At 34.4% G+C, this 19508-nt stretch overlaps 1 protein-coding gene across 1 annotated transcript in view; it reads right to left on the bottom strand.

Moving 5' to 3' along the window:
• The window catches only part of ABI2 (abl interactor 2), a 118201-nt gene that overhangs the window by 46391 nt on the left and 52302 nt on the right, over nucleotides 1-19508 (bottom strand). Inside the window, 2 exon segments of the mRNA XM_046659356.1 lie at nucleotides 1548-1724; nucleotides 11154-11321. Of these exon segments, the coding sequence (XP_046515312.1) occupies nucleotides 1548-1724; nucleotides 11154-11321 (345 nt within the window).

Below are 19508 nucleotides of genomic sequence, written 5' to 3'. Positions count from 1 at the left end.
TAAAAGAAGTAAGAAAAAAGCATTGAAAGGTTAGTTGGAACTTCAGGATGTGAAGAGAAAGGAAAAAAACAAAGAAAAAACAAGTTAAGCATTCAGCATTAAAAAATAATGTTTCAGTAGATCATAGAAAGAGTGGTTAAAGCAGAATGTGTCATGAACAGGAGTTTTTTGTTTTTGATGAAATTATATAAGACATTGCTTTAGTCAAAAACTTAAGTTTCAATTAGTGACCCCTGAACACTGAAAGTCCAAACAATGAAAAGGACTACAGAGTCCTAAAAGAGTAACATTTTACTTGAGGATTAAATAAGAATTGGGGTGGGGGGAAATCACCTTTTATTACATAATCGGGCAAGCACAAATACGATGTTTTATATTCTAAATGCTTTTTGTCGTTAGATTCTGGCAGTACCCTAAAATTTTCTATTAGCACTTGTTAGCCTTGAATAAACTTCAAAAGATTTTCCCAGGTTAGAATAAATTTCAGTTATTACTTATCCATCCAATTACACATCCTATTTTACATGCTCTAATTAGTCCAGTAATCTAAATGCATGTAGGTGTCAATTATAAAATTAAATATCAAATTTCAGATAATAGTGCTTATACCAAAATTGTGAGGAAGAAAAGGATTTTTTAAAAAAATTTACACTGTACATTTTCTTTTACATAGATCTATACTAAATTTAGATTTAACTGACTTCTAGGCATACTAGTGTGGGGTATATTTTTTATTTAAATTTATATTTAAATATATTACACATAAATCAGCTTCTATTAAATATAAATCAACTGCATGAACTATACAGTTTCTCTTAGAAGCAGATATATATTCAAAGTCACATTTGATAAGTCATTTGTCTTTCAAATCACTGATGAGATGCAAACTTTAAATAACTTAATATTTAGCTGAAGCCCTGAACAGCTTAAGTTTATGCACCAATTTAAATGAAACTTACAGACTCCTCAGTTTTGATTATGATACTTTACATAAATAGCAGGCACTCAAATACATTTTAAAAGATAGCCAAAATATATAATGGCTATATACTCAAAAGCAGTGGAAGGATTAATTCACATATTACTATTATCTACACTATTCTCACCCAAAATGTCAAGATACAGTCATTTTAGAAAAATTCAAAGTACATGCTTGTTTATATATGTTCTTTCTGAAAACTAATGCCAAAAGTTTGCTGATAAATTTTTTGAGATAAGTTAAATAATAACATACTGAATAATTTTAATATCATATTAAATCATTAAAAGATTAAAAAGATTACACACACTTATTTACCAGATATATATGAGGTATTATCATAACTGAATAAGTAAATCCAATTCATTCAAAGATGATTGTTCACAACTTGAGAACACAGTGCTAAGAAGAAGCAAGAAGGATAAAAGTTATAGCAGTAAGGAATCTTCAGAACCACAACTGGGCCAAGATTTGGTTCTCTAGGAAAGGAAAGATAAAAGTTTAATTTTCTAGAGTTAGTTTCATTATGGGCTATTGTTTTAAAAAGCTTGACAAAAATTATACTTACCTTTACTCCATGTCCAATATCATCTAGAATAGTATAGTCAATAGGTTTTCTAATGTAACGAACTGGTCGTTCAAGGTTAGCTGGAGCAATAATCTTATGTGTCCTTGAAGTGTTTTTATTGGTAGTCAAAATACCAATTTCTCTTCTTGCAACTTTCTCTTTATGAATATCAACAGTCTGCAAAATATAAACACAACACAAAAATATACAGCTCTAATATCTAGAAAAATCAAAATATAAATGCTCAGAGACTTAACATCATTTTTCATATTCTTAATCATAACTGATAAATTTTCTCCTTTTTGGACTAATACTGACTTTCTCCATTTTTAGGCTAAAGCAAGGGTTGGCAAACCATGACTGGTAGACCAAATCTGGCCCACCATCTGTTTTCTACAGCCCAAAAGTTTTGAGTGGTGTTTACATTTTTTAGTGGTTAAAAACCTCAAAGAAAAACAATGTCATGACGTGAAAATTGTACAGAATTCAAATTTCAGTTTCCATAAATAAAGTTTTATTGGAAAACAGCCATTCTACTTGCTTACATATTTTCACACTACCACAGCAGAGATGGGTAGTTGTAATGGAGACCTCATGGCCTGCAAAGTCTAAAATATTTACTAGACGGCCCTTTACAGAAAAAGTTTGCCAACCCCTGGGTTAAAACAAACTAATTTTTCCCCTCTCCACTAAGATTTGGCCTAATATAATGATTAAAAAAGCCCCAGTGATTAATCTGGCTACATTTAAAAATAGCCTAGGGCCCAGCCCATGGCTGAGCGGTTAAGTTTGTGCGCTCCAATTTGGCGGCTCAGGGTTTCACCAGTTTGGATCCTGTGCACGGACATGGGACCGATCATCAGGCCACGCTGAGGCAGGGTCCCACATGGCACAACCCTAGAATAGACAACTACGTACTGGGGGGCTTTAGGGAGAAGAAGAAGGAAAAAAAGAGAAAAGAAATAAAGATTGGCAACAGATGATAGCTCAGGCGCCAACCTGCGCCAAAAAAAAAGGATATTTAAAAAAATAAAAATAGCCTATTAGTATAATTTCTATTAGTGTTGAAATCGCTTTTTGTAAAAAAAAAAAAAAAAAAAAAGGGAAAGGCCTGGGGCTGGCCCCGTGGCCGAGTGGTTAAGTTCGGGTGCTCCCCTGCAGGCGGCCCAGTGCTTCGTAGGTTCGAATCCTGGGCGTGGACATGGCACTGCTCATCAGACCACGCTGGGGCGGCATCCCACATGCCACAACTAGAAGGACCCACAACGAAGAATATACAACTATGTACCGGGGGGCTTTGGGGAGAAAAAGGAAAAAAAATAAAATCTTTAAAAAAAAAAAAAGGGAAAGGCCTAAAATATAAATACAATGTTAAAAATAAAAGTCTTTTTTTTACAGAAAAACTTAAGTTTACTCAGGCTAAGCTGCTTATATTTTACCATGACACAATTCTTGTAAAATATTTCATCAATATATTTTATTTATTAAATGCTCACAATAGGATATAATTTAGTACAGAACGACAATGTGTTTTTACTCAGTTTTTTATTTGCTAATAGAGGGTGAATTTCTCCACAAACACAGGTAATTAACACACTAAGACAGCATTTTTTTTTTTTTAAAGATTTTATTTTTTCCTTTTTCTCCCCAAAGCCCCCCAGTACATAGTTGTATATTTCTCGTTGTGGGTTCTTCTAGTTGTGGTATGTGGGACGCCGCCTCAGCGTGATCTGACGAGCAGTGCCATGTCTGCGCCCAGGATTCGAACCAACGAAACACTGGGACGCCTGCAGCGGAGCACGTGAACTTAACCACTCGGCCACAGGGCCAGCCCCACTAAGACAGCATTTTTCAAACTGCAGATTGCAATGTAGTGGGATGTGAGCAGCAATTATTTTAAATGAAATAGAACAGAAATATCAGGCTGCATGTTTACCTGTAAGGTAAGAACTGTTTCTTGAAACATTTGTTATGTATATAAATACATACACGAATTGTGTACTGGACGCAATGTACAATGTATTTTTTACTGTGAGTTGCAGTCAAGAGTCAGAAAAGTACTTCACTAAAATTGTTCACATCTCTTACCATCGTTCCTGCCTCAGCAGCAATTAATAGACAATTTTGCTAATTCCTCCCCAGACCCACTTCAATTTCCCCTTTCTAAAAGAACCAGTTAATAATACAGAAATGGAGAGAAAAGATAACCATCATGACACTATTAAACATCACTTTACGAAATCTGAAAGCTGATTATTTATCCTTCTAAACTACCTGAAGTATGAAGAGAACTTGAAATAAATTCAAAGCCTCCTATTTCAACCAAGAGATCTTAAAAGCAACAGAATCTGTAAGTTCTGAACTAATAAATGTGTAAAGTAAGCATCAAATAAAAGACTGGCCATGGTAGTAACCTTATCATTTTAAGTATTTCTTTTTAAGATGAAAATGGTCTTTGAACTTTTTCTGTGCATGTTAGGTAAATTACAACATCTTTCCTTTTCAGCTGGCTGGGGGAGCTATAACAGAAAAAAGAAGTTTGCATATTAGTGAAGCTATTGGAATTTACCTATTTTTAACTTCAGAGAAATGAAAATTAATCATGTTTTGAATAATTTTTAATGGGTCCTCCTGAACCATTAAAAATATGGGCTAGAAAGATTTCGTACTCATGGCATATGCTTCAAAATAAAAAACAAACAAAATATGGCACTTATTTTTTATATACCTGTTGTTTGTCATATCAATAAAAGAAAATTTATTAGAGAATGTAATCCTCTTGAGACACTTTTTACTCCAGTCAGTTTTTAGAAATGTAATTATCTTACCTAGAAATGAAACCATAAGAATGCAAACCCAACCAAGCATAATAGAATTCTAAGCATATGGCAAATTGAACTTCAACTTCAAATTTTCCTACTAGAAATACTAATAAATCTCTGGAGAATGAAAAGGGAAGAGCAACTTTCACTTATTATTTGCACTAATATACAGTTGTATTTTATAACAAGCACATATTTTTAAATTGCTCGAAAATTGAGACTTTTTTTTAAAAAAGCATTAAAACATTTGATCATACCTGGGGACAGGAAGCACCTACATATTACCTATATGTTCTCTTTACAGACACACACACACATAGCCCAAACCCATAGACCATTCTGCTAAGGATAAAAGGAAGACCAATACAGCAAAGGAAAAGATCACAGAACTGTAAATAAGCCTAAATAAGAGAGAGTTGCTATAATGAGGCACAATATTGGGCTCTTAGCTTCCGGAGAGAGAAGGCAAAGCAGAAATAATGAGTTACAAGGAAATATACCCCTTCATCAGGGAAGTGACAATTTTCCCAGCACTAAACTCTAAAAGGAATTGGTTGAAGTAATTATGAGAAAAATGCTCTTTGTTGCCTCTCGTACTAATTCTCATTAAAAACTGAAGGCTATTTTAAAATATAATTCTTAACAGCATATGTCTATGGAAAGTAAAAATAATTTAGTTTGGCTATATGATGTTTCTAGTTGTCTACTCCAAACGAATGCCTACATCTTAGAAAAACCAGAACAGGGTTTCTCAACAGCAACATTCCTGACATCGGGGCCAGAGAACTCTTTGTTGAGGGGGAGCTGGCCTGAGCACTGCAGGATGTGGAGGAGCGTTCCAGCAATACCTGGAGCTCTCCTCGACCTCAAGTGGCGACAACCAAAGATGTCTGACACTGCCGAATGTCCCCTTGGGAGTAAAACTGCCCTGGCTGAGAAACCAGTGATCTAGAGAAAGGACTAATTCATTTGTCTCTTACATTATTCACTCTCAAATATCAATTGTTTTCAAACTTTTTCTAAGAACTGACTCAAGATTAATGCCTCTAGTGACTGCATAAGTATAGATATTTGGTGCCATTAACTTTTTTTAAACATTTACAGTAATAAAAGTAATATATGGTTAAGAAAAATAAAGAGTATAATCCGTATTCTTGCCATCCCACTACCACACTGGGTTGAACTGTAGGAATTCCTGTGGACAGAATCAAACACACATTTGGAGAAGAGCTACAGTTTTATTTAGAGTCTGAATAACAATTTAGTGGAGAATAATAAATCTATTCCACAAATAAAGAGCAGAAAGTTTGGTCCAGAAGATTCTGAAGCTTTCAGCAATCACCTATTTCCAATTTTTCAAAGCTTTCTCTTGTGGAAAATATAATCAGTCAAATTAGACAGAGTAATATAATGAACACCCCCCACAGAACTAACATCCAGCTTCAACATTCACCAACTCACAGCCAATTGCCAGTTTTAAAAGAACTTCTGTAAAGCTCCTATGACATATTTTTAAATAAAAAGATATGGCAACTATGTTACTATGTTTTTCCTAAATCAAATTCAGAGTTTTCAGTAATCACCATTGCCTTTGCCTTCATAATATTCTTTGACATTACAATGCTAAAATGTATTAAGTTAAATTTTGAAAGGACAAGTTCAACACTGATATTTAGGAAGAATGTTAATAGTAAGACAAGTATTTCAAATTTATCCTAGATTTCTAAAGTTTTTAGTTATATGAGAATTAACTTGCTCTTATTTAGAAAAGGCCTCAATAACAGCACTCACCTGTAACTAGGTAGCAAAGACGACCAAAACTAATGCAAGTACGCAGCCATTAATATTATTATTGTTTGCTACCTGTTAACCAAAAACACACCAAGTAACTGTCACCGCAACTGTGCAGGACTTAAACATCTGTTCTCGCAGTTCCTTAACTTGTTTCTTCATCCTTCTTACTGCTATTGCTAAGCTGGTCTCGCATGCTGCGGGCTGCCCCCACCAGACTTCAGCCACACAGTGCCAGGCTCTCCAGGATACCTCTTACCGCCTTGAGATAATCACACCGACTCCCAGCTCCCTTGCAAGCCTGCGCCCCGCTCTCACATCTCCATCACAGACCCAAGCACGCACTCAGGCCACAGCAGATGGACAGGAAGGTCCTGTACAAAGAATTTATTTGAGGGTTACCCACGCATTGTTGTTTCCCATTACCACAGATAATCAAGGGCTGACTGCACTGAACAGCACTACCTCGGTTAGCTGCCCAGCAGTGTGGGAAAACATCTGCAATCAAACAATTACAGTGGGTTAACTCAACTAAGTTGAGTGCTTTTAAATATGAGTCTTGAATGTTTTATTAGTAAGTTAACATTTCAAGTAAGCATTTAATTATCTAAATTACAAATATGCTTTAAATTATTCATCTTTCATAAAACAAATTAGTAACAAGCTGAATGGTTCATTTTCAGTTATTCATTTTTTTATACGACGATATAAACTATACATACGAAATTAATTAGGAACTGCATAAAAAAATTACCTACAGTGAGTTCCTCAGCGTTTAGACCTTCCATTGCCTTTGAGGACCTAATCCTTAAGAAGAATTATTTCCATCCTTCTATTTTTTCACAATCATTCCTTTCTCCCTCCTTTACTTGCTACCTGCTACCTACACTACTTCAACACTTGGCCCAGTAAGCCCTGGTCAGCTCTTGGGAGGGTGGGAGGAACACTACTTTTTAAGTTCTTCATGTTGCCTTTTGACCTCTCTTGATCTTCTAAGCCATGATGAACTGAATATAGCCAGCACTGACTGTTTTTAGTAGTTAAGAGAAGAATTTTAGTTTAGAAGTTTCTAAGAATCTTAGTTTGAATAATGTTGTATAAACCTTTTTTTTGGTTTTTACTTACCAGAAATGGACACAGTATAAACAGCATTCATCTTTCTACATAGTGCTATTCTGACTTAAAAGTACCTATGTGTGCTTATATAAGTATTCAGTAAAATTAAAAGTTTTCTCTGATAACTAAATATTCTTGAAAAATATTCAATGTTAATTTAAATTCTACTCTCAGTTTGAAGATTAAAAATTTCAATTAGTTTTTCAAATAATATGCTTCCAAAGAATTGATAGGATAATAGGAACAAAGCTAGAAATGGAATTTCTTTAAAATTTACCATCCTTAAAATAGCTAAGGTAATCCACATAAAGATAGCCTAATACTACCTTATGGATATGGTGAGTGTGGTGTAAATTAGTACACTACTTAATACTATATTGTTTTTTAGTACAAAAATGTGTCTGATACTAAATATTTGTAATCAACTGTCTTGTTTCTCAAAACACTTGACATTCAGAGAACGAGTTATTACTCTGTTTTGTTGAAGTACTTCTTCCTGATACATAGTTGGTCGAGTCCATGGAATTACTACCCTCAGATTCAAATTCAGAGTAATTTGGAGGGGGGTGGCCCGGTGGCGCAGTGGTTAAGTGCACATGTTCCGCTTCTCGGTGGCCCAGTGTTCACCAGTTTGGATCCCGGGTGTGGATATGGCACCACTTGGCAAAAGCCATGCTGTGGTAGGCGTCCCACGTATAAAGTAGAGGAAGATGGGCATGGAAGTTAGCTCAGGGCCAGTCTTCCTCAGCAAAAAGGGGAGGATTGGTAGTAGTTAGCTCAGGGCAAATCTTCCTCAAAAAAATAAAGAGTAATTTGGGAAATAGTTCAGTTCCATCAGAGTGACAGAGGGTTGAGGTCAGCGGGGCACAGAATAAGCGACCAGCAGACCCAGCAGAAGAGAAAGAGAAAAAGGCAATCACAAGTTCATTTGTGAGAATCTCAGAAGAATAAAGAATTTCAGATGGAAGACAGTTCAGAAAACATAAAATCAGTTCTATCATTTTACAGATAAGAAAATCTAAGTTCAAAGAAGCCAAATGTCAGACAAGTCAGCAGAAGAGCCAGAGTAAAACCTAGAGCCCCCACCCTCAGCCCTCCCAATCCTACTCAGCCTTCATTTCCATGAAAATGGAGAAAAGAGCTGGAGCACCAGAAGGCTGAAAAGTGATCCAGTTCTTACCCAGGAAACAAGAAAAAGATAGTGATGAGGACAGAAATCGAAGACCTCAGATATCTAGCATCTACTGGCCCCGAACCACGCTACCAAACAGCCCATCAATCACACTGACATCCATCACCATTGCAACAGACAAGTGCCCGTCTCCGACCTGACAACCCCTGCCCTCTTTGCTTCTGCAATCCCATCTCCTCTCCAATTCTCCAAACCTAGTATTTTTGCCTAAATTGCAAAACACTCTGGTCTCAAGATATCTTAAGAACCTTCTGACCCTCTCTACAAACAATAATCTTCTTAACTAAGCATAATAATAATAAAATTTAAGTACCAAACATTTGAAAAACCAGTATTTTAGAGCAAGGGCTTACAAACTATGGCCTACATGCCAAATCTGGCCCAAAGCCTGTTTTTATATGGCCCATTTCATATGGCCACATTTTCTCTTACATTACAGAGTAACTTTTCAGTCTAAGGAGCAAACAGTTTTGATATTCAGTTGACTTTTAAAATAAAGACTCTACCTGTACATTAAACGTAAGTGAAAAAATTTTCTATCATTAAGGCAAATGATAAAAAATATATAAAATTTTTAAAATTTACTCTTATTTTTCTTAGATATAGCCTCCATCAACCCATTTCTCCTACTCAACCCCTCATCCAACATGCTAAGACACACTCAGTGTAAACTTAACAGCAGCTGTAGAGCAGCAGAACCCTCCCTCCCCAGCTACTGCTCTCCAGACTTAGCTTAACTCCAAATGAAGAGGTTCAACATATTCTTGACAGCTCTCACTCAAGCCCCTGTTATTTCTGACCTACTAATCTCTATCCATTCATCACTTCCATTTCTTACTTATTCCATTAGAATAGCTTAAAAGACAGTATTAGACGATGTTAATATAAATTTGTGATACTCGAAAATGTTCTCATTAACTGAATTAATACATGTACGTATTAGCTAGAGTAGACTTATTCACTTTCCTCCTTAAGGGTGCTACCCTTCCTATCAAAGACCTACAAAATCCTAATCAGGAAATAGATGACTCTCATTCATTGTCATTTACTTGTTGTTATCATCTACCCACACGATCTTTCCTACTTTCTCTTGAAAACTAATAAAAAGCTGTCCCTCCTTTTTAGGAACTCTAATATATTAATTTCTCTTCTGGACTTGCACTTTTCTTCCTACATTCTTTTTTGGGTCCTCTGACACAACTTCAAATATGCAGAAATTTTAAGACTCTCAAGTATAAACCTCAAAATTCTCTATCAGATTAGCAACAGTCAACATCCCTTCTTCTTAGAAAACCAAGTTTAATCTATTTCATCATTTAAAATTCCACTGATAATTTCCTCTAAGAGATCTTTTCAGAAGAAAATTTACCTCTCACTCATTAAAACTCACCAATTCTTTGCTTTTCTTTTCAGTTTAAGAGAAACAGCAATACAACAAGCAATAAATTATACCATGTCTACAGAAGTTAATATGGGATGTGAATAAACTCTAATAGTGGCAAATTCAGAGTTAAGATGAAATAATATTAAATAACAAGAAATATCTCTGAATGGTCTGATGAATTTTCAAGTAACAGAAATATAAGGTAGACCTCCCATATTGATTTATCTGGACCATATTTTATTTAATTATACAAATTAAATTTCAGACTTCAAAAAATGTTGAATTAATCAATTTCAAAAGAGTCCTGAACTCTTAAGATATATACAATAAAAGATAATATGCAATTTTAAATTTCATTTTATTCCAGAGGGGTTATAATCATTTACATCTAAAAAGAGTGTTGAATACTACCAAGCTACTCAAATGACAAGCATGCTAAAATAAAAAAGCTCCAAGGTTCTCATCAAAAAGAAGCAGGCAGATCAAAACCTCTACCTTTTTAATGTTTTAAAATGCATTTTGCATTTACAAATTGGTTTTTCATTGCACTATTATTTTAAATGGCCCGAAAATAAGGAAGGGTTATAAAAGCTATAACATATGCACGCAACATTATGCAACCACTGAAATCATTTATAAAGAACTTAAAACATCATGGGATGTTTTATACATAATATAATCACAGCTAAATTTTAAAAATTATTTATAAGAAAAAAGTATTAGATGGAGATATACCAAAATATTAATAGCGAAATGCGCAAGTAGTGGGGAGAGGGCTAGTTTTTCCATTTTGTCTCTTTTTCTGTATATTCATGAGCATGACTTTTATAATGGAAAAAGTATAACATTAATTTTTTTTTAAGTTCTATATAAAGATAATTTTATAAGGTCACTTAGATTAATCTTTCCATAATTGAGGTATGGTACCATCCTGGTAAACAAAAATCCTACCAACAGAAACAAAATTTACACAAGTCATCAAGCTACCACATTTATATTTTCAAAAAGATAACTAATTTGGTAAAAGTTGGAAGAAATCCAATAAATTTTCACCTCAAGGCTGATTATTTTAACATGACAACTGACTTTTAATAGAAATCATTCAAGTTTACTTCCTTATCAAAATCACAGAGAAGATAATCACTCCACAAAAAGACAGAATCAAAAAAAAACCTAATATTGAGTTTGTATTTTCCAAATCAAACGTGGGTTAACTCACATAATAAAGGCTGCCAGCATTACAGAGTGCCTGTTTATTAAGTGTTCCTCATAGGCAAGATAGGAAAATAGTGTGGTCTCACTTGGGAAATATGATTGATTGAAGATTCCATCCTTCGCAGCTGGGACGCCTGGATATCCAGCATCTGCAGGACATTGTTGGCCAAGGTATTTATCAGATAGGCAACACTTGCTAAGGACTGGGTGGTGTAGGCTTTGGTTTCTTCTAGGGCTCTCTGCTTATCTGCGGACTAGGAAAAAGAAAATCATCAATTCAAAGAATTAATTCAGAGATAACCCATTCCATCAATCTAATATACAAAAATACTCATCAAAACCATTCTGTTGCTGAATCTACACACATTAAAAAATGTTCTAAAAACTAATTATCTGTATCATTAAACCCAACAACTAAACTGTTCGCTAATATTTTCATGTTGAATAGATACATCTATGTACAGATGCAAATAAAATACTGAAGCCATTATTTAAAAAATGAGCGCCAAAACAAAAGACCCTGAATTGCTAAAGCAATCCTGAGAAAGAAGAACAAAGCTGGAGGCATTACAATCCCTGACTTCAAAACATACTACAAAGCCACAGTAATCAAAACAGCATGGTACTGGTACAAAAACAGATGCACAGATCAATGGAACAGAATTAAAAGCCCAGAATTAAAACCACACATCTATGGACAGCTAATCTTTGACAAAGGAGCTGAGGGCCTACAATGGAGGAAAGAAAGTCTCTTCAACAAATGGTGCTGGGAAAACTGGACAGCCACATGTAAAAGAATGAAAATCAACCATTCTTTTTCACCATTTACTAAAATAAACTCAAAATGGATCAAAGACCTAAAGATTAGGCCTGAAACAATAAGTCTGCCAGAAGAGAATATAGCCAGCACGCTCTTTGACATCAGCTTCAAAAGAATTTTTTCGGACACCATAACCCCTCACATGAGGGAAACAATAGAAAGAATAAACAAATGGGACTTCATCAGGTTAAAGAGCTTCTTCAAGGCAAGGGAAAACAGGATTGAAACAAAAAAACAGCCCACTAATTGGAAAAAAATATTCACAAGTTATTTATGTGACAAAGGGTTAATCTCCATTATATACAAAGAACTCACATAACTCAACAATAAAAAATCAAATAACCCAATTACAAAATGGGCAGGGGACATGAACAGACATTTCTCCAAAGATGATATACGGATGGCCAACAGACACATGAAAAGGTGCTCATCATCACTAATCATCAGGGAAATGCAAATCAAAACTACACTAAGATATCACCTTACACCTGTTAGAATGGCAAAAATATCCAAAACCAAGAGTGACAAATGTTGGAGAGGCTGTGGAGAAAAGGGAACCCTCATACACTGTTGGTGGGAATGCAAACTGGTGCAGCCACTATGGAAAACAGTATGGAGATTCCTCAAAAAGTTAAGAATAGAAATACCTTATGACCCAGCCATCCCACTACTGGGTATATATCCTAAGAAACTGAAATCAGCAATTTCAGAAGCTCTATGCACCCCTATCTTCATTGCAGCATTATTCACAATAGCCAAGTTATGGAACCAACCTAAGTGCCCAGCAACTGATGATTGGATAAAGAAGTTGTGGTATATATATATATATATATATATACACACACACACATATATATACATATAAATATATATATATATACATACACACAATGGAATACTACTCAGCCATAAAAAAGGACAAAGTTGTCCCATTCACAACAACATGGACAGACCCTGAGAGTATTATGTTGAGTGAAATAAGCCAGACAGAGAAAGACGAACTCGGTATGACTCCACTTATAGGTGGTAGTTAACGTATGTACAAAGAGAACTGATCGGTGGTTGCCAGGGGAAAGGGGGGTGGGGGGAGGGCACTAGGGGTGAAGTGGTGTAACTACAACATGACTAATAATAATGTACAACTGTAATTTCACAAGGATGTTAACTTTTATAACCTTAATAAAAAAAATAAAATAAAAAACAAATTAAAAAAACAATGAGCGCCAATGGATATTTTGAGCAATGGCCGCAAGTATATAGTTGCTTAAGATCACTGTTTGGAAAGACAGCATTGATTTGAATGTATAAATTCTGTAAGTTCTGGCACACTTTTTTCCTACTTTCCTGAATTCTTCCTCTTGTTCCACTCTAATTTGTGAAATATGGGTATACCCTAATGTCTGATTAAAGTAATAATGACAAATAAAAAGGATAAAGTAAACAAAAATAGTACTAATGCTAAATTATAAATTAAAATTAAAATAATGAAAGGTAATAAATTAAAAAGTAAAATAAAAATTATGAAATAATAATGCTTTCTTCCTAAGCATTTTAAGTGTTATAACACTCTGGGATATAAATTGCCAAGTATTATAAACCCTACTCGAAAAATAGAGAGTACACAGTAAAAATGGTTAACTGCTTATTTCCAAGGTCACAAAGCAAAGCAACAGTAAAGTTACATATTCTACGCTACTAACCGCCAAACAACATCCTCTCGCAACAGTTCTAGAGAAAGACTCTGTGGTGCAGCGGAGAGTACAAAAGCCTCTGAACCAGAAACCTTTCACTTTAATGTCAGCTCTACTGCTACAACATGTCAATTTGGACAAGAGTCACAGTTTCTCAGTTACAAAGCAGAAGAGCCTAAATGCCTGTATCAACCATTTTGAGCATCAAATAAGATAATGAATGTAAAACCACTTTCTAAAACTGTAATTATCTAACAACTGTCATTATCTCTGAGTAATCACTAACTGTTCAAAGTCCACTATGCCCCACTCTCCTCTCTCCCACACAGCATAGGAGTCAGAATCAACAATCCTAGATATTAAGTCTTTCCAGGGGAAACAAATTTCTTTTGAAGAAGCAGCAGTTAAAATAATCAAATAATGTTTTAACTTGAAAAGAGTTAAGAATCACTGTATTACTTTTTTTTTCTCGTTCTAATCTAATCCTCAGTAATCTCAGTTTTATCAACACTTGAATTAACAAGAGAATTGCAACTAAATTTGGTTAAAAATAAGTACTTTTAAAAAACACTGTACAGACTTCCAGATTATGGCTGCGTATCTAAGGAGCCTGGAAGTCGCCACACTCTATCCTCACAAGTAAAAGGCTAAACAGACTGAAAAAATCAAAAACTTTTCTTGAATTCACAGTAGAAAACAGTAAGTTGATAACACTTTTCAGACATTATTCTACATCAGAGTATTTATTATAGAGAATAATCCAAAACATAAAAATTTAGATAATCTGTTAGTATGCTTCAAAGGTTTATGGGATGGATATTTGGACAGGTATAATTATTTTCAATGTATCCTTTTCTATATAGACAGTATTTGAGATTTTTTGAAAAGCAAATATTATTAATGTAATTCAACTCTCAAATGACATCATGCTATGCCTTTATTCCTAATGTGTATGTGAAATCATGTGGCTGATTGTTGCTGCATCAAAGATATGAGAGGTCTTTCTGTAACAGGTGGACTTCATGTGTATCTACTCTTCCATGGAAGATTAACCACACGGTAATGTAAAATGTATGAAGAAGATTTAAATGGAGATGGTGTTCATGGTTGACATAACATTGATGTAAGTCACCATGAAGTAGGTGTTCAGGGCAACATTCTTCTGTATTAAAGTAAGACAAAGAACATTATGAATTTTATAAGTAAACTTATACTAATTGCTCTTTAAGGGAAGAAAGCTGGCAGTGCATCAAAATCCTGATGTATCTTCATAACAGCAATAGTTAGAAGTCAGGAATATTGGTTGCTATGGTTGAAATAAAGAAATTCTAATAGAGATCAGAGAAAACTATAGCTAACTCTTCCCCAAAAAGGCATAAGTTTGTTGTACATCCATGTTTACTAAATAATTAGCCTCAGTCTTGAAAATCATAGAAAGTACAACTCTGATAGCATTACAGCAGAAGAGTAAGAATGTTTCTTGGGGGCCGGCCCCATGGCAGAGTGGTTAAGTTCGCACGCTCCGCTTAGGCAGCCCAGGGTTCACTGGTTCAGATTCTAGGCATGGACCTTCGCACCATCATCAAGCCATGCTGTGGTGGCCTCCCACATAGAAGAACCAGAGTGACTTGCAACTAGGATATACAACTACGTACTGAGGCTTTGGGGAGAAAAAAAGAGGAAGACTGGCAACAGATGTTAGCTCAGACCTAATCTTCCTAAAAAGAAAAAAGAATGCTTTTTGATTGCTTGTAATCTATATTTTGATCAGAGAAGAAATAGTGAATTTTGAAATACTTTTAGAATATGTGTGAACTTAACATATTCTAATTAATAAAACTAAATGGGTTATAATGTGTAAAAGAAAATCTCTTCTTGGATCTCTAACACAGGGGAAGACACAAGGGAGGTTCACGGATGACGAGATAATCTATGTGGAAAATCCAAAAGAACTGACGATAAACTCCTGGAACTAATATGAGATTATATTATAGCAAGGTTGAAGGATACAACGATAATATACAAAAGACAACTGCTTTCCTATACAGCAGCATTAAACAAGTGGAATTTGACATTAAAAACACAACACCATTTACATTAACACTTGAAAAAATATTTAGGTATAAAAATCTAACAAAATACATACAAGATCCATATGAGGAAAACTATAAAACTCTGACAAACAAAATCAAACAATTAAATAAATGGAGAGATAGTCCATGCTCATGGATAGGAAGACAATATTGTCAAGCTGTCAGTTCTTCCCAACTTAAAATATGAATTCAATGCAATCCCAACCACAATCCCCGTAAGTTGTTTTGTGGATATTAACAAACCAGTTCTAAAGTTTATAAGGAGAGGCAAAAGACCCAGAATAGCCAACACAATGTTGAAGAACAACAAAAAAGTTGGAAGACTAACACCACTAAACTTCAAGACTCACTACAAGACTCCAATAGTCAAGACAGTGTGGTACTGGTGAAAGAATAGACAAAAAGATCAATGGAACAGAACAGATGGCCCAGAAACAGACCCACATAAATACAGTCAACTGATCTTTGACAAAGGAGCAAAGGCAACACAACAGAGCAAACACAGTTGTCTTAACAAATGGTGCCAGAACAACTGGACATTCACATGCAAAAAAATTAACCTAAATACAGACCTTACACTCTTCACAAAAGTTAACTCAAAATGGATCACAGACCTAAAAGTAAATTGCAAAACTATAAAACTCCTAGAAAATAACATAAGAGAAACCTAGATGACTTGGATTTGATGATGACTTTTTAGATACAACACTACAGGCATGATCAAGGAAAGAAATAATTGATAAGCTGGAGTTCGTTAAAATTAAAAACTTCTGCTCTGTGAAAGACAATGTCAAGAGAAATGAAAAGATAAGCCACAGACTGGGAGATAATATTTGCAAAAGACACATCTGATAAAGGACTATTAGCCAAAATACATAAAGAACTCTTAAAAGTCAACAATAAGAAACAACTTGACTAAATCATGGGCCAAAGACTTTCACAGACACCTCATCAAAAAAGATATACAGATGGCAAATAAGCATATGAAAAGATGCTCCACATCACAGGGCATGAAGAAAATGTAAATTAAAACAACAAAATAACCACTACACACCTATTAGAATGGTCAAAATCTGAAGCACTGACAACAACAAATGCTGATGAGGATGTACAACAACAGGAACTTTCATTCATTGCTGGTGGGAATGCAAAATGGTACAACCACTCTGGAATACAGTTTGGCAGTTTCCTACAAAACTAAACATACTCTTACCATATGACTCAGCAATCACAGTCCTTGGAATTTATCCAAAGGAGGTGAAAACTTATGTCCACACAAAAACCTACACACAGATGTTTATAGTAGCTTTATTCATAATTGCCAAAACTTAAAAGAAAGAGTTTCACCTTTCAGTAGGTGAAAGGATAAACTGTGGTAATCACACAATGCAATACTATTCAGCATTAAAAAGAAACGCACTACCAAGCCATGAAAAGATATGGAGGAAATTTAAATGCATATTGCTAAGTGAATGAAGCCAATCTGAAAAGGCTACATACTGTATGATTCCAACTACATGACGTCTGGAAAAGGCAAGACTAGGGAGACAGTAAAAGGATCAGTGGTTGCCGGGTTTGGGGAGGGGATGACTAGGTGGAGCACAAGGGATTTTTAGGGCAGTGAAAACACTCTGTATGATACCATATGGTGCATAAAGGTCATTACGCATTTGTCCAACCCACAGAATGTACAACACAAGTGAACCCTAAAATAAACTACTGACTTTGGGTAATAACGATGTGTCAAGATAGGTTCATCAATTGTAACACATGTACCACTCTGGCGGGGGGTGCGGAAATCTCTGTACCTTCCTCCAGATTTTGCTGTAAATCTAAAACTGTCTTTTAAAAAATTAAGTCTTAAAAAAAAAATACATTCTAGGATTCCATAATAGCTACTTTCAAGACAGGCATATCCATTTTAAATTTCACAGCTGCTAATACAAACGAAAGATTTTAAAAATTATACCACCATTAAAATCATACATTTATATAAAACAGAATTATGCTTATAAACTATACGATAAATTGAAAAAAGTTTTTTAAGAATTTAACATGGATATCCTATAGTTGAAGGTAACAAAATCTCAATTCTTCTATTCTAGCTGACATTTGCCAGAATATTTCACACTGAGATAGCCTAAGCAGATTATTCAAAGGACAGACATGGATTTTAGGATTTTTAATGTATCAGATGGCATCTATTTAAGAACAACTATGAGTGACGCTAGATCCCTGGTTCCCAAATGGAAGTTTATGCATATTCTCCAAGAATCAACAGTTCTTTTTAATAATTTATTTTTGTATTTATTTCCACAGTAATCAATTTACATAACTGAAAAATTTACATATTAACATTACATAACAAGGATCCTCTGAAATTACCAAATAACAAAAAAGGCAAACTCAGCATTGCTTTGGGGTTCAACTGTGTTAGGCCCACGTCATGCTGTTTTAATCATAGAGCAAATTAATGATATAAAAGAGGCAAACAATATATAAATAATGCATTCACACCAAATGATAACCAAATATACATTACATTGTACTGAACAAATGAAAGTTTTTAAAAGGAGTTTGCAAATCCTTAAATAGCTTAACCATCCCAGGGCGCCCCCACAGTACAGGTCCATAGCGCACTCTGTAATACAGCTCAAAAGAATCCGTAAACCCACCACCATATTCAAATTTCAAGGACAACTGAGTTTTGGCATAATATCATCCATGAAGTTACTGTTTCTGATTTAAATTTTATTAATTTAGTAGTTTTGTTATATTTATACATTTATTTTGAATTTATAGTTGTTACATGAGTTTTAATTCTAAATGGTCTATATCTAATTTTATGTTTGAACATTAAATAACATTTTTAAAAAATAAATTAAGTCAACACAGGCAGTCAGATTTCTATTCCATTTAAAAGGATTCTGTTCATTAGCCAAGTCTTGGAATTACTATGATAGTTTATACCTAAACATGAAAAAAAGGAATATGAAAACAGAGGAATATGCAAATACAGTCCTGTAAACATTAAGATAAAGCCCCAGAAAACATACAGACTGAGGGAGAATAAACATATTTTCTGATCTTGGTCCCAAAGAATAAGACTTCATTTAATGAACTAGAAATAATTCATTAATTTATGATACCCATTCTTGTACAAAATTCATAAACAGCTTAACAATTATTTTATTAATAAAAGAGGCAAGAATCTGGTCCTCACTCTATAAAATGAAAATGATAGACAAGGAAATTCTCAGGATGAATGTTACAATGAAAGAGAGCTGTGTGGTCACTGTTACAAAAAAAAAATGTTGAGCTTTTATTCACAGTAACATATGAGGATCCACCATATACACAAGATATTGTGCTCAAAGCTGAGGAAATTTAAAACACTGATCTATGAGAGAAGATTCACATAAATTACTAAAGTGAATTAAACAAGGTAAATAATAACAAAGAAGTACAGTGAAATAAGGATAACAGGATGGGCAATATGAAGAAAAAGACAGGGTGAAAACAATGTCAATGATGTCAAATGCCTAGACAGATTTTTAACCAAGAAAAAAAGCTAAATTAACAGACTATACAGAGCTGATTCAGAAAATGAAAGTAATTCCCACAGATTACCTGCATTGTATATATCTTTCTAATCAGATAAACCATTTCATGACAAGCATTAAGTAAATGTGTAAAATCTGAATCATACCCTCTATCAATCTTCAACTAAAAGTGGCAGGAAATTTCCACATCATTATTACTTTGCATTGGTAACCAAAATAGGTCCACTCTGAGGACATGAGTAATTCTTTTCATAAGATAAATACTCTATATTAT

This window comes from Equus quagga, chromosome 4 (assembly GCF_021613505.1).
Source record: "Equus quagga isolate Etosha38 chromosome 4, UCLA_HA_Equagga_1.0, whole genome shotgun sequence".
NCBI lineage: Eukaryota > Metazoa > Chordata > Mammalia > Perissodactyla > Equidae > Equus > Equus quagga.
Note: the sequence above shows the minus strand (reverse complement) of the source record. Positions and strands in the feature narration are given on the sequence as shown.